The sequence below is a fragment of the Natator depressus genome, chromosome 2, assembly GCF_965152275.1.
Source record: "Natator depressus isolate rNatDep1 chromosome 2, rNatDep2.hap1, whole genome shotgun sequence".
Lineage (NCBI taxonomy): Eukaryota > Metazoa > Chordata > Testudines > Cheloniidae > Natator > Natator depressus.
This window is the reverse complement of record NC_134235.1, coordinates 11058240-11072343: the sequence shown is the minus strand read 5'-3', so window position 1 is coordinate 11072343 and position 14104 is coordinate 11058240. Positions and strand designations below refer to the sequence as shown.

General features: G+C 43.4%; 1 protein-coding gene across 1 annotated transcript in view; it reads left to right on the top strand.

Moving 5' to 3' along the window:
* The window catches only part of LOC141983517 (uncharacterized), a 78817-nt gene extending 75015 nt beyond the window's left edge, over nucleotides 1–3802 (top strand). Inside the window, exon 5 of the mRNA XM_074946716.1 lies at nucleotides 2528–3802. Coding sequence (XP_074802817.1) covers nucleotides 2528–2626 — 99 coding nt within the window. The 3' untranslated portion in view covers nucleotides 2627–3802. The remainder of the gene's footprint in view (nucleotides 1–2527) is intronic.
* The last annotated feature ends 10302 nt before the right edge of the window (nucleotides 3803–14104 follow it).

The window sequence follows — 14104 nt, the reverse complement described above, 5'->3', positions numbered from 1 at the left end:
AATAGCATGAATCAAGGAGGGCTCTAAATTACATCTTAGGGGAGGGAGGTGCTGAACTGAATTGAAAAATGAGTTGCAAATGCTGTATGTGTTGTGTGTATCTAATTAACAGAGGGTGACTAGGATCAATAACAAGGAAGGAGCTGGGCTAAAAATAGAGCTCAGGCAGGGATTGCAACCTGCGGGCAGCAGCTTGGATGAAAATGTCCCCCTGAGTAATTAACCTTTAGCTGGAAAGTGATGTTTAGTGCTGGGCTGAAACGTGTCCTGTGAACAGCCTGGAACTGATTGGGGGTGGGGAGAGAGCTCTGTGGTACAGTACAGTGTGTACAATTAGGCAGGCTAATGCCTGCTTTTTGCCTAGGAGACACCGGGCTAAGGAACTGGTGTATTGTTTTCTGGAAAAATATCTAAGTGCATTCAAAGCTGCTCACATTGCAGTGGGGCTGTGGCAGCAGGAACAATTTCTCTATCCATCTCCCTAGGTACTTATATGGCTCCATTGCCATGATGTTAGAGGGCCACACACAGCTCTAATCGAGCTTGCTCGCAGCCCAGAGCAGCAAAGCTGGGGCAGCAAAAGCGTGAGCACAGGCTGGACAAAGCTGCCCCGAACCTTGGGAATTACTCACGGACCCAGCCTGCGCTGAAGGGTCATGGCTCTGGGACCCCAGGCGATCTCAGTCAGGACATGTCCTCAGAGATACAGTTCCTTCCCTGGGGTGTTCCTGAGGTGGTGTAGCTACAGGCTGCCCCTCGCCCAGGGCTAATGTCTTAATGACAATCTAGATGGGGAACGTGGCAGGGGGAGGGGAAGAAGAGGAAAAACAGGAAAGGGACTGTCTGTTTCTCTGTGTTCGTACACCAGCTAGCACAATAGGGCTCTGATTCTTATGGGGCCCTTTATGCACTATATGACACATCCAATTTAAATAATAAGCCAGGACTGTTTACCGTAGATCTTTTGTCCTTCAGAAGCCAGGATACTGAGACAGAAGGAGAGACATTTCAGCCAAACATGGGTGATAGAAAATTACTCTAGGCATTATTTTGAGTGGTGACAGTCACTTATTTTCACGGAAGGTGATCAGACGGAAGGAGTGGTTATTGCCACCCAGTTTACGTGAGGCGAGTTTCTGATCAAGGTTTACAAATTCAGAACGATTCCCGTGCTTGATAAGCGAGAATTGCTATGCTTGAGAAAAGCACCCAGCTGACAGTGACTGAGGACGGCTCTGCAGAGTTCCCTAATAAAAGTTCTTTCCTGTAATTTTCAAAATGGTTCCGGGAACGAGCAGACTGTGAATGAAGACTGTGCTTCACCATGGAGCTGGAGTGCTGAGAAGAGCTTTGCGATTTTAAATGAATTAGATTCAGTTTAAAATGTAAGGCCTGATCCAAAACTAATTCAATGGGAAGCTTTCCACTGACTCAGTAGGCTTTGGATAAGCCCTTGACTGTGAAATTGTTTTCACATAAAACTATCAGGGCCTGATTTTTACTGATTATTATTATTTATTTGTATTACTGGAATGTCTAGGAGCCCTACTCAAGCACCAGGACCCCATTATGCTACTCACTGGCCAGACATAGGGCAGTCCCTGTTTCAGAAAGCTTTACAATTTAACTATGGGACAAGAGACCACAATTCTACCACTGGGATCACAATCTCTGTTCTTGGCATCTGTTTTCATCACACTTGTGCTTTTACGAACTCAGTGAAAAGTTTATTGATTACATACTTATTGTGTCACCGGCAAGGGGAATCCTACTCCTGTTTAATATATGAACATTTCTGTGTTCGTACTGCAGTAGTTCAGGGTAATGATGGAGGAGAGGACCCTAACAACAGTAATGCCTAGCTCATCTAGTGGATCTCAAGTACTTTGCAGAGGAGGTTAGTATCATCATCCCTATATCACCCATGGAAAAACTGAGGTATAGAGGGATTAAATGACTCACCTGTGGTCACCCAGAAGACCAGTGGCAGAGCAAGGAATAGGATCCAGGTCTCCTGAGTCCCAGTCTAGTGCTCCATTTACTAGACCACACTGACCTTGCCAAGGAAGTTTTCTTTCCTCTTTTTTCCTTTGGACGTTCCACTGGACTAGAGGGGAGCTTCACTTAAGTTAGGTGTGCAGGGCCAGGTCACCCATTCTTCAGTGTTTTTCCTCACCACAGTCACACCTGTACCGCTGAAGGCAGAATTGAGACTTCTGCTCTAATACTTACCCCTATTGCTAGATACTAACGTGGCAGTCACCCTACAAAAGACTTAAGACAAGGGAAAACTTGCATGCCTAGTTTCATTGACTTCCATGGGACGGCTCATCTGAGGAAGATTTACTCATGGGAGTAAGGGGTGCAGGATCAGCCTCCATTTCTAATTTTTGCCATTCAGCTTTCTTTTTACTGGGGACATACTAAATTGAAATCAACTTAGGTAGCAGGAATTCGAGCATCTGGTGCAACCTAAATAGTCTCCTCTGTTCTATTTTTATATTCGTGTGTAATTTTTATTCTGCAGAGCTTGTATGTGGCAGGAAGGGGGAGTTCAACAGTCAAGCCAAAGGTCTCTTCAAGAGCCACCATGGGGGACATTGAAAACAATATTGGAGAAAACTGACATGTGCTTTGCCTTTTCTACATCACTCAGCAGAGCAGAAGGGGCCATCTTTTGTCTCCAGAGAATAAATAGTTGGAGGCATCCTGGATTTATAGACCACCCTTTTACATTTAAAAGTGTTGGGCCACTTCCTAAGCCCTTCAGATATTTTCTCCCCTCTTAGGAAAATGTTTCTCAGAGTGCATCCAGTTCCCGTTCCCTGCCTGAGGTATTTACATGGCCCCGATCACTGTAGTAGGAGAGCATCTCGCAATCTTTACAGCACTTGTCCTCACAACACCCTGGTACTATAAACCTCATTGTACAGAGAAGGAAAAGCACCTACCCAAGGCACACAAGACGTCTGTGGGGGAGCAGGGAATGAAACCTGGGTAAACTAGGACCCCAGCCACTGCTGGGCCATCCTTGCTCTCTTCCGAGGAGGATGTATTTAATGCATTCCACTCCGTCTGGATGTGTATAGCCAAGACTCCGTTTTTATCATTAATAGTCATTTGTATTGTGGTAGCGCCCACAGGCCCTGTTGTTCTACAAGGCTTCTACCCTAAAGAGCTTACCATCCAGGACCCTGGTGCACGTATACTAAATACACATATGCATGTAACCACTTATAAAGAGGGATAGCAAACTGGATAGAAAGAGGAGGTGGACAAGACTTGAAGATGATCCTGAGTTTGAGCAAGGGAAGGATAGAAGAAGTGCCAATGATTATTCAGAGGACAGAGGAGGAAATACCATGACTTGAGTTTAGGAGAGAATAAAATTATTGTATTTTTAGTCATTCATTTTTAAACCTTTAAAAAAAAACCACAGCACTGTTGTAATTAATATGGTCACTTAATCAGGATGGACCCTCCCCTAATAATAGCACCACCAAGCCAACCCTGCTGGATTAGCTTGCTATCAACTGCATGGGCGAGCAGCATAGCACCTCATCTTTATTCAAACGCTATAAATATCAGAGCTCTCTCACCTCACAAGGGTGTCGGGAGGATTAATTAGTTAATGTTTACAAAGCACTTAGAAAATGTAAAAAGCACTAAGTGCTAAGTATTATTGTTATTATTATTGTGTTATAATGGAAGTAAGAACATAGCAGAGTCCTACATCTAAACAAATTCAATTACGTTTTGCTGTGCAGATGTCTCCTAGAGCCACATTCTAAAATAAATCTCAGCCTGGATATTCACAAAAGGCTATGCTGTTTTCTTGAACGGAAGATTATTGTTTTACTCTCTAAGAGCAAACGGGCCATGTATCCTAATGAAAGTTTGGCTGAGAAACCAAGAGGGACAAACCAAGGCCAAAGTCAAGCACTGGATGGAACATTCCTCACACTGCTCACACCAGAACAAATGGAAAATCAAATAGGCTTCTACGTGGCTTAATAACCAGACAATTCTCAGAATCCCTTTGGATCAGAATAGTCAATCTGCAAATACTTAAGACAGCTTGTAAACACACAAGCAGCTAAAAGGGGCTTGGTGCCGAGTAAACATGAGGTGCACGTTCTCTCATTACTGGAGACAAAAATAAGGCTTTTAACTAGGTTACTTTTGGAGGGGAGTGTAGGTGGCTGTGGTATTGAGAATTTCTCTGTGTTTTTAGTGTGCTCGCTGCTCAGCTGGAGAAAAGGGGCCTGATTCTCATTTCAGTTATACCAGTGCAAATCAGGACTAGCTCCATTGAATTCAATGGAGTTACACTGGTGTAAAAGTGATGGAAGAAGAAAACCAGAGCAAGGAGTTTGCACAAAAGAGATAAATTAGAATGATTTTTATTTACAAAGCACCTTTCATGCCAGGATCTGAGAGCTCTTTTAAAACATTAATTAAGCCTCAATGTCCCCATGAGGTATGGATTACTATGCCCATTTTGCAGATGGATATACTGACAAACAGAGCAGAGTTATGTGACTTGCCAAAGGTCAGCAAATGAGTTAGTGCCAGATTCATGAACCCTGTTCCCTGTCTTCTAACCAATATCGAGCAGTGCCTCTCCCTGGTTATTGTTTAGTGCAAGCTCATACGACCAAATGTCTCAGACGTTAAACAGCATTTGAGATGTTCTGGGCTCCACCTCCCTATTAAGCTTCAAGAACAGCAGCGTAATGTGATCATGATAGCACAGCCTCTTTAGAGGCATGGTAGGACATGTGCCTGCACTAGGGTATGTCTACACTGCAATTAGAAACCTGCGACTGGCCCATGTGAGATAACTCGAGCACATGGGGCTTGGGGTAAGGGACTGTTTAATTGCAATGTAGACATTTGGGCTCAGTTAAAGACCAGACTCTAGGACCCTGCAGGGGGGAGGGATAGCTCAGTGATTTGAGCATTGGCCTGCTAAACCCAGGGTTGAGAGTTCAATCTTTGAGGGGGCCATTTAGGGATCTGGGGCAAAAATTGTGGATTGGTCCTGCTTTGAGCAGGGTGTTGGACTAGATGACCTCCTGAGGTCCCTTCCAACCCTGATATTCTATGATTCTATGGTCCCAGAGCTTTGACCACAGCCCAAGCTCCAATGTCTACATCATAATTAAACAGCCCCTTAGCCCAAGCCCTGCAAGCCTGAGTCAGCTGGTATGGGCCAGTTGTGGGGTTTTAACTGCAGTGTAGACATATCTATCAGGCTCTATTCAGCACGTCTCAGCTAGGCAAATCCCCAGAACAGCCAATGGAAGTTTGGCTGAATAGAGTGCCAAATAGGATCCTTAGAGTTGAATTCTGCTCTGGATTCAGCAGTGGCCAGTTCAGTGAAGTTAGCTAGTCTAAATTGTGGTCTAGATTGTGCCTTAGGCCCAGCCGTGAATGAGGGGTGGTACTATGTTCCCAGGGCATGTCTCAGCGGGCACTCGGTCCCAGAGAGACACTTTTGAAGCACAATTCCTCCTAGGGCTTCCATCTTGCATAGGGTGGGGAAAATCCCTTTACAGAGCGAAGCATAATTCCCCTGCACCTGGGTGTCAAACTGGTGGAGTGGGAGGAAATGGAGCCATGGCTTCACCTACTCCCCACTTCTCCTTTCCCACCTGCTCTACAAGTGGAGCTTCTCCTGTCGTTCCTGTGTGCTCAGAACCATGGTGGCATTAGCATCTGCACAAAGGAAGATCCTTATTCCCTGCATTCTTCCACACCGCCACTTTAAAGCAAGGGACACTTAGCCCTGAAAGCAAAACCTGTCCCTCAGTAGTGATTTTGCAGAAAAACCTCACCGACTAGCTGGAGATAGCTGGAGCTGGCCATAGTTCTGAAATCTGTACACTTCTGCTAACTCTTGTGGAGTGCATTAGCTACAAAGCCACAAGGGTTATAGAGCAAACATCTAAGGGGAAGATGTAAAAGTAATTTATTGGTCTGCTGAGTCAGGCTGTGGTGGTCCCACCTCTTTCCCGCCCCCTTCAGAAGATCATGTCTTGGCAAGGATAATAATTTTAGGCCAGATTGAAAAGCTCTGTTAAAGAAATAGGCAGAAAGTTGAGCTCGATGTAAGAAACTGCTTGATAGGTTCATAAGACAAGTTATTCTCCATCTGAACGGTATGAAAAAGAAAAGAATATGATTGAGTGTTTTCCATATAAATGTCATGAAATAAACAGTGCTCCATTTTCTGCTGTACATTCCCTTCCAGAAGGAATGTCAGGTTTACAAGATAAAACAGTGGCTGAAATCCATTTGGAATCTCTGCATCTCCTCTGTTCTAAACATATGGTACAAATACCTTTGCGCTGACTACTTTGTACATTGAAATCTTGACTTCTTCCAACTTATAAGTGGGCTATTAATAAGTAATATAGAAGGATGAAATACAAACAGTTGAGGCTTACCATCTCTTACCACATCCCCCCTGCCGTACTCCTTACCCCCACCACTCCACCAGTTATTCCAGCCTCAGTGCTCCACTCCTTTTGTTCTCTCCTCCTGCTTCCATGTTTTCTTTCAGGCCTCACCTTATTCATGGAATACCCTCCTCATGTGGGTTTGCCAAGCCACTCCCAAGCCTCATTCAAGTTCCCACTAAAACTCACTTCTTTCACGATATCCACTAAAACTCAGGCTAATATAAGTGACTGTATAAGGCACTGCACAGGGTGTCAGGCCTGGTTTCTGTCCCTGGGTCTGCCACTAGGTGGCTGTGTGACCTTGGGGAAGTCGCTTCCCCTCTCTGTGCCTCCGTTTCTCCATCAGTCAAATGAGGGACTTGTAGCCTGATCCACCATGCGGTTCTGGCTGCTTGGAAAATTGCTCTTCTTGTGGGCCTAGCAAATCATAAGTCTGGCCTTGGTCTAAATAACTGGCTTCATTGGGAGTTTGCGTAAGGACTAAGAATGAATTAAGCAAGAGCCTTAGGATTCAGCCCAATGATTTTATTATCCCAGTGTCTCTACACTGTTCCTAGCATGACTTTGGTAGTTTCTGAGTGAGACATGACCTCCAAGCCAGACTCATAACCCAGCCTATGGGGAAGAGAAATGGGAAGGTGAATTTAATTCTGCAAAAGATCACTACTATGTGCTAAGGTTGTCATGACGTTTTAAAGGAAGGGGAAGGGAATGAGGAGCGAGCGAGAGAGAAAAAGAGCCTCAAAACACTTTTATTTTTCAAAAACCTTTCAATGGCTTGACAGAGAAAATGACAGTTGATCCTAAAACAGCAATTTCCAATTTTCAGTTCTTTATTTTGAGAGGACTCTCCCCATGGAATTGTAACTGGGATATTTATTTCACTGTCCCTTGCTTTCTCACAGGGAGCAAAAAAACAAACTTGAAAACAGGACCAAAAAATGGCTCTCCTCACCATAAAATGCAACAAAGTTCATCCCTCTATGAGGCTGGTACTATCTAAGGTATTTATATGGCCACCATACTACAGTAACTGAGTGCCTCACAATCATTGGTGGATTTCTCCTCCCAATACCCCTGTGAGGTAGGGAAGTGCTATTATCCCCACTTACTGTCTGTGCCTCAGTTCCTCATCTGTAAGTGACTTGCCCAAGGTCACATGGGAAGTCTGTAGCAGAGCAGGGAACTGAACCCAGGTCTTCTGTGCCCCCAAGTGCGATAACCACTGGGTAATCCTTCCTCTCTGCAGTTCCTATGTAGGCAAAACTCTTATAATGGTCCATGAGAGTGTTCCATGGGAAGGACTGCACAACTGGGCCTTCAAAGGAAAATTGCATTGTGCAGTAATATAATCAAAGCCATACTGGGCCAGATCTTCAACTGATGTAAACTGGGGTAGATGCATTGATTTTAAAGGAACAAGGTGATTTACACTAACTTAAGATCTGGCCTATTCTGTTCACTGTATCTAAATACATGAGAATAAAACACAGAATCTATTTAATACGAAATCAAAGCAATCACCTAGACTATCAGATTATTTAGATTAGATCTCAGGGAACTGGTTACTGCTTGATTAGTAAGAAAGAGGGAACTTTTAATGTAAGGGAATGCTTTTGTTTTTACGTAACCATTATTAAATTAACGATTAACAAAATTGGAGCTTACCTGATGAAGAAACTTTCCCCAACCCTGGTTTCCCACAATAGCTGAATCCTCTCAGTCCTACACACCAGCAGCAATCTGGAGTTCCCAGTGAGCAGCATTTGTGGAACAGCGACTTCCACTGAAAGAGACTCTTCATATCACTCAAAGTCTTGGATGTAGGGCAATATTCACAGAGGACCCATACTGTCCATACAACCCAAGGCTTGCAGTGGGGCTGAAAATATTTGCCTGCAGCAGAGATGACACTGTTTCATAGATTTCAGAAATTCCAAGGCCAGGAAGGACCACTGTGACTGCTTAGTCTGACCTCCTGTATAACAACAGAACTTCCCCCAAAATAATTCCTAGAGCATGTCTTTTAGAAAAACATCCCTTCTTGATTTTAAAATGGTCAGTGATGAAGAATGCACCACAACCCTTGGTAAATTATTCAAATGCTTAATTTCTCTCATTGTTAAAAATTTCTGCCTTATTTCCAGTCTGAATTTGTCTAGCTGCAACTTCCAGCCATTGGATCATGTTGCACCTTTCTCTGCTAGATCGAAGAGCCCATTATTAAATATTTGTTCACCATGTAGATATGTATAGCCTGTAATCAAGATGCTCTTTAATCTTCTCTTTGTTAAGACAAATAGATTGAGTTTATCATTATAAGGCATGTTTTCTAATCCTTTAATCGTTCTTGTGGATCTTCTTTGAATCCTCTCAATTTATCAACGCCCTTCTTGAATTGAGGGCATCAGAACTGGACACAGTATTCCAGCAGCAATCGCTCTACTGCCAAATATAGAGGTAAAATAACCTTTCTACTCCAAATCAAGATTCCCTTGTTTATGCATCCCCGGATAGCATTAGCTCTTTTGGCCACAGCATCACACTGGGAGCTCATGTTCAGCTGATTAGCCACCACGAAACCCGAATTTTTTTCAGAGTCACTGTTTCCCAGGATAGAGTTCCTCATGCTGTATGTATGGCCTACATTCTTGGTTCCATTTAGCTATATTGAAATGCATATTGTTTGCTTGTGCCCAGTTTACCAAGCGATCTAGATAGTTCTGAATCAGTGAATCATCCCCTTCATTATTCACCACTCCCCCAATTGTTGTACCATCTGCAAACTTTATCAGTGATGATTTTATGCTTTCTTCCAGGTCATTGATTAAAAAATGTTAAATAGCATGGGGCCAAGAACTGACCCCCACAGGTCTCTACTGGAAACACACCCACTCAATGATGATTCCCCATTTACAATTGTATTTTGAGACCTATCACTTACCCAGTTTTTATGAAGGCCTTTGCAGCCCTGTGTGTGGCAGAGGGAGAACCCACACATTTCCCAAATATCTTGGTAAGGAAGACAGTTGTTGGGGACATGGTAGGATAGTGGACTGCATGATGCACTGGCCCTAATGCCTGACATGCTTGGCACAGAGGATCTGTGTACACTTTACCAACCTACAGTCTGCCACCTGTATATCAGCTGCTGCTCCAGACCCCAGTCTAGCTTTGTAAGTGGATTTAATTCCCAACCCTCTGTGCACTTTAGCTGCATGGAGTGCAGCAACTACTCCGGCTTTACATGGGAGGAGGGCTGACTTTCACCCCTGCTGAGATGACAAATCATTTACAAAACTGGTTTTGAAAATTCCAGTTTTACACACTGTACATAGGGCCCCAATGGAACCCTACAAATGACAATACACAAGAAACCTGCCAATCACCACATTTACCTCCACAGATCCAGCAGCCATGCCAGATACACCAAAAAAAAAATCAATCCATTATCTACAGTCAGGCACTCAGATACCACAGAATTTGCTCTGACGAGAAAGTCCAGGATACACACCTAAACACACTTAAAACCACTTTCACTAAATAACAAATCCAGAAACTCAGGAAGTCTTATAGTAGCACCATATCCATCCAAACACTTTACAAACATGAATTAATTACTAACATCCCTCTGAGGCAAGTGAATATTGTTACACCCAGTTTTCAGATGTGAACACTGAGATACCGGGTGGCACTGATCCCAATGGCAAAACTCCCATTGATTTAAATAAGGCCAGGATTTCACTCACAGAAATTAGGTAACTCACTATAGTTCATACAACAACACTGCAAACAACTATGGAAGATATGAAATGTTGCTGTTTAACGTCACAACATAAAGAAAGTCGACAGACAGTGACATCTACTTCCTGAGCAAATGCAAGAAACAAATCATCATCCCCAGAAGACTTACCATCTATAACCTTCTGGCCATTATATATAACTACAAATATGCTGACGATCTCTTCAGAAGACCTCTGAAAAACTGAGAAACCATCTCCTGAACCTTACGTTCTCCAGAAGAGACCACCTCAAACAAGAAATCACCACATGCTCTCACACGCTGCAAGAGAAAAAAAAACCAGGCAGCTTACCTAGAGATCATGAAGGAAACCCAAAACAACTATTTAAAAAACCCTGATGATAGCCATCCAGCAACAAAAAATGGAACCAGCTACAACAACTTCACAACCAACAGGGAACATCGCCTCTGGGAGAAACCAAGACACCATAGCCCACCACATGGATGCTATACAACACCCAGGGTCACCAACCTATCAAGATTACCCCTAACCAGAACTGAAGTATCAGTAATCTCGAAGGGATTGCATTTCTGCTCCACCACAAAACCTGATACCATACCAACAAATGGAGAACTAGAAGAATACTTATGCTGACTCCACCTCAAGGAATTCTTCACAACAAAGATGACAGACACTATATCCTCACCAACAGTCATAAGGGGTACACTGCAATTAAACACACGTAGCTGGCCTGTGCCAGCTGACTCAGGCTTGTGGGGCACAGGCTAAGGGGTTGTTTATTGCAGGATAGATGTTCAGGCTCAGGCTGCAGCCCATGCTCTGGGACCCTCCCACCTCACAGGGTCCTAGAGCTCTGACTCCGGACCAAGCCCAAACAGCTACATCACAATTAAACAGCCCCTTAGCCTGAGCCCCGCAAGCCTGAGTCAGCTGGCATCAGCCAGTCATGGGTTTTTAAGTGCAGTATAGACATACCCAAGAAAAAGGGGTCATCTGACTGTACACCCCTCAGCAGATGAAACCACACAGTGGATCATTACATTGATTGCTTTGGGGGGTGGGGGGGTGGAAATCAATGGTGAAATCAACAAACATTACAACCACCACAATCTCTCTACCACCTAGAGTATAGTTATACAGTCCTTGAAATCAAACCACCAAATAATGATTAAACCTGCAGGGGAAAAAAAGTGTGTGGGGGGTGGGGGGGATAATAATAGTCCTTAATCATGATGACTATGTCAACAAGGCCAACAGACAAATCTCTGACACCAATTATTATAAAGAACTCAAAGAAAACCCCACACCATAATTCACACAGGAATTTAAAGATATCCTCAAATCTTTCTCCAAACAACTCCAAGAAAATCTCTACAACCTCATCCCTTATGTGGCTACATGTTTCCCAAGATACACAAACAAGGGAACCCAGGCAAACCCATCATATCCAGCCACAGCACTCTGACTGAAGGAAGATCAACTCTCATAGAAACCATCCTTAAACTACTCACCACACACATGGCCAGCTTTTTCTAAGACACTACCAACTTTCTCCAGAAAGTCCACAACATTAACAACCTCCCCCAGAACACCATCCTTGCCATCATGGATATCACTTCCCTATACACCAACATCTCTCACCTTGACAGCATCATTGTCTGCCTCAAATACATACAAGACAATGCACAACACTTGGAAATTCACCCAAAACCATCACCAAACTCTACCAGTTCATTCTCACCCACAATACCTTCACATTTAACAACATTTTGAGCAAACCATAGGAACACGCATGGACACTAGGATGGCTTCCCAGCATGCCAGTCTCTTCACAGGCCACATCAAGGAAGAATTTCTGGAAAAATGCAGCATGAAACTAATGATATAACTGAGATACATCAACTAACTTTTCATTCTCTAGACAGAAGACCTAAATTACCTCACAGATTTCCACCACAGGATTCAACAATCACCACCCATCATCATACTCTCTCTGGAACACTCCCACACAAGCATCAACTTCCTGCACCCACAATTAGCTTAAACAATGGAACCCTACAAATGACAATACACAAGAAACCTGCCAATCACCACATTTACCTCCACAGATCCAGCAGCCACCCCAGATACACCAAAAAAAAAAAAATCAATCCATTATCTACAGTCAGGCACTCAGATACCACAGAATTTGCTCTGATGAGAAAGTCCAGGATACACACCTAAACACACTTAAAACCACTTTCACTAAATAAGGACACTCCACCAGAGAAGTAGATTGCATCATGGGATATTTAGGTGGCCCTTTCCAAGAGAGCTGCTTCAATACAGGAAAACAAAAACTGTCAACCGCACAACCCTAGTTGTCACCTACCACCCCACACTGGTTGTTCTCAGTCAGGGCATTTCCTGGACCTCACCTTCAATTAAGTCTATCAACCCTTCAATTTTAGGGCCTGCAGTCTGCTTCAGTTGCCTGGCTGTTTTCTTGGAGATAGCGTGGTGCAGGGCTATTACTCCTGTGCTAATCCAGGACTTTCAGCCTCCCTTTCCTTCTCTGTACTCCCTCATTTACAGCAGGCCTTGTTTCCTCTGTTGAGTGCAGCTGTGGGTGCCTGCCTCCATGACTGGCAGCTCTGGCAGCTGCATAGGGGCGGGGGGGGGGGGGGGGGTGATCAAGCTGCTTGCTTGTAAACAGGAGAGGATCTCCTCCTGCCTCTGTCTACGCTCAGTATGGGGTTTGTAGACCCCATCACACCAAGGCTGAATTTGTCCCAGTGATTGTGGTACGCCAGCTGATGCTCAGTATGGAGCAGACTCTGACAGTTCTGTAAACAAGAGTACTAGAACAGTTCCATTGGGTGTGCTGGGATTTGCTTCTCACAAGACAGTATGCACTACAATTTCAACTGGATACAATATTCTTCACTTCCTGTCCTAAACTGTTGTGCAGAATGTCTGTGTGATATTAAATGTGGCTGTATTTGTGACAGACGAAGCGAGTCCTACATGTGCATAGGCACAGACTGTTTATCTCTGTGTGTATTTGCGGGAGGGGGCAAGGTTAGAGAGAGATGAGCTTTGCTATATTTACGGATGAGAAGCATTATATAATTGTAGAATATCATTTTTGTTAAATGCTTCTCCTGTTTATTTCTTTTAATTTATATTTTTGTTTTTCTTTGGCTCACCATAATGACATCTGTGCTTCTTGACTAATGGATTCTATCATCATAAGCAAGAATTATATCCTAATTAGTTATTCTATAAATAAATGCCTCACTTTTTCTGCAGAAGATTATACAATCAATTTTTCCTTCCAGTATTTTGCATTTCCCCACGTCTATAGGACATTGTGTTCTAATACTCCCAAGGTAAATTCTCAGAATCAGAATCCCAGATGTTTTCAAGTTTTTACATTCTGAGTAGAGCTGCAAAAATACTGCAAAAACAATTTCTGTGAATATTTGTCTGCACTTTTAAAAGAATTCACTTCAGCGGTGCTGGGGTCCCTTTTGCATTCACTTTTCACTCACGTACTAGCAAAACATGTTTATTGAAAGGAATATTGGCCAAAGTGCAATACCCGCCATTGTAGCTGACACCTGGGATTGAGGTGGGGATTGCTAAATCTGAAAGCATGAAGCTCTATAGCTTGAGTTGGAGCCAGGCTCTTTACTAGGTGCATATACTCTGCAGATCAGGTGTAGGTAATACACAGTAACCAAGGGTTGTAAAAGCACCAACATTTAATTGGATATTACACAAAGCAGATTTCGAATTTGTATTCTCTCAGCAGAAACTTCATTCTGAGTTCTTGTAAACAAACATGGACTAGAAAAGAGCTATGTAACTTAAGTGTCCAGTTAAACCACG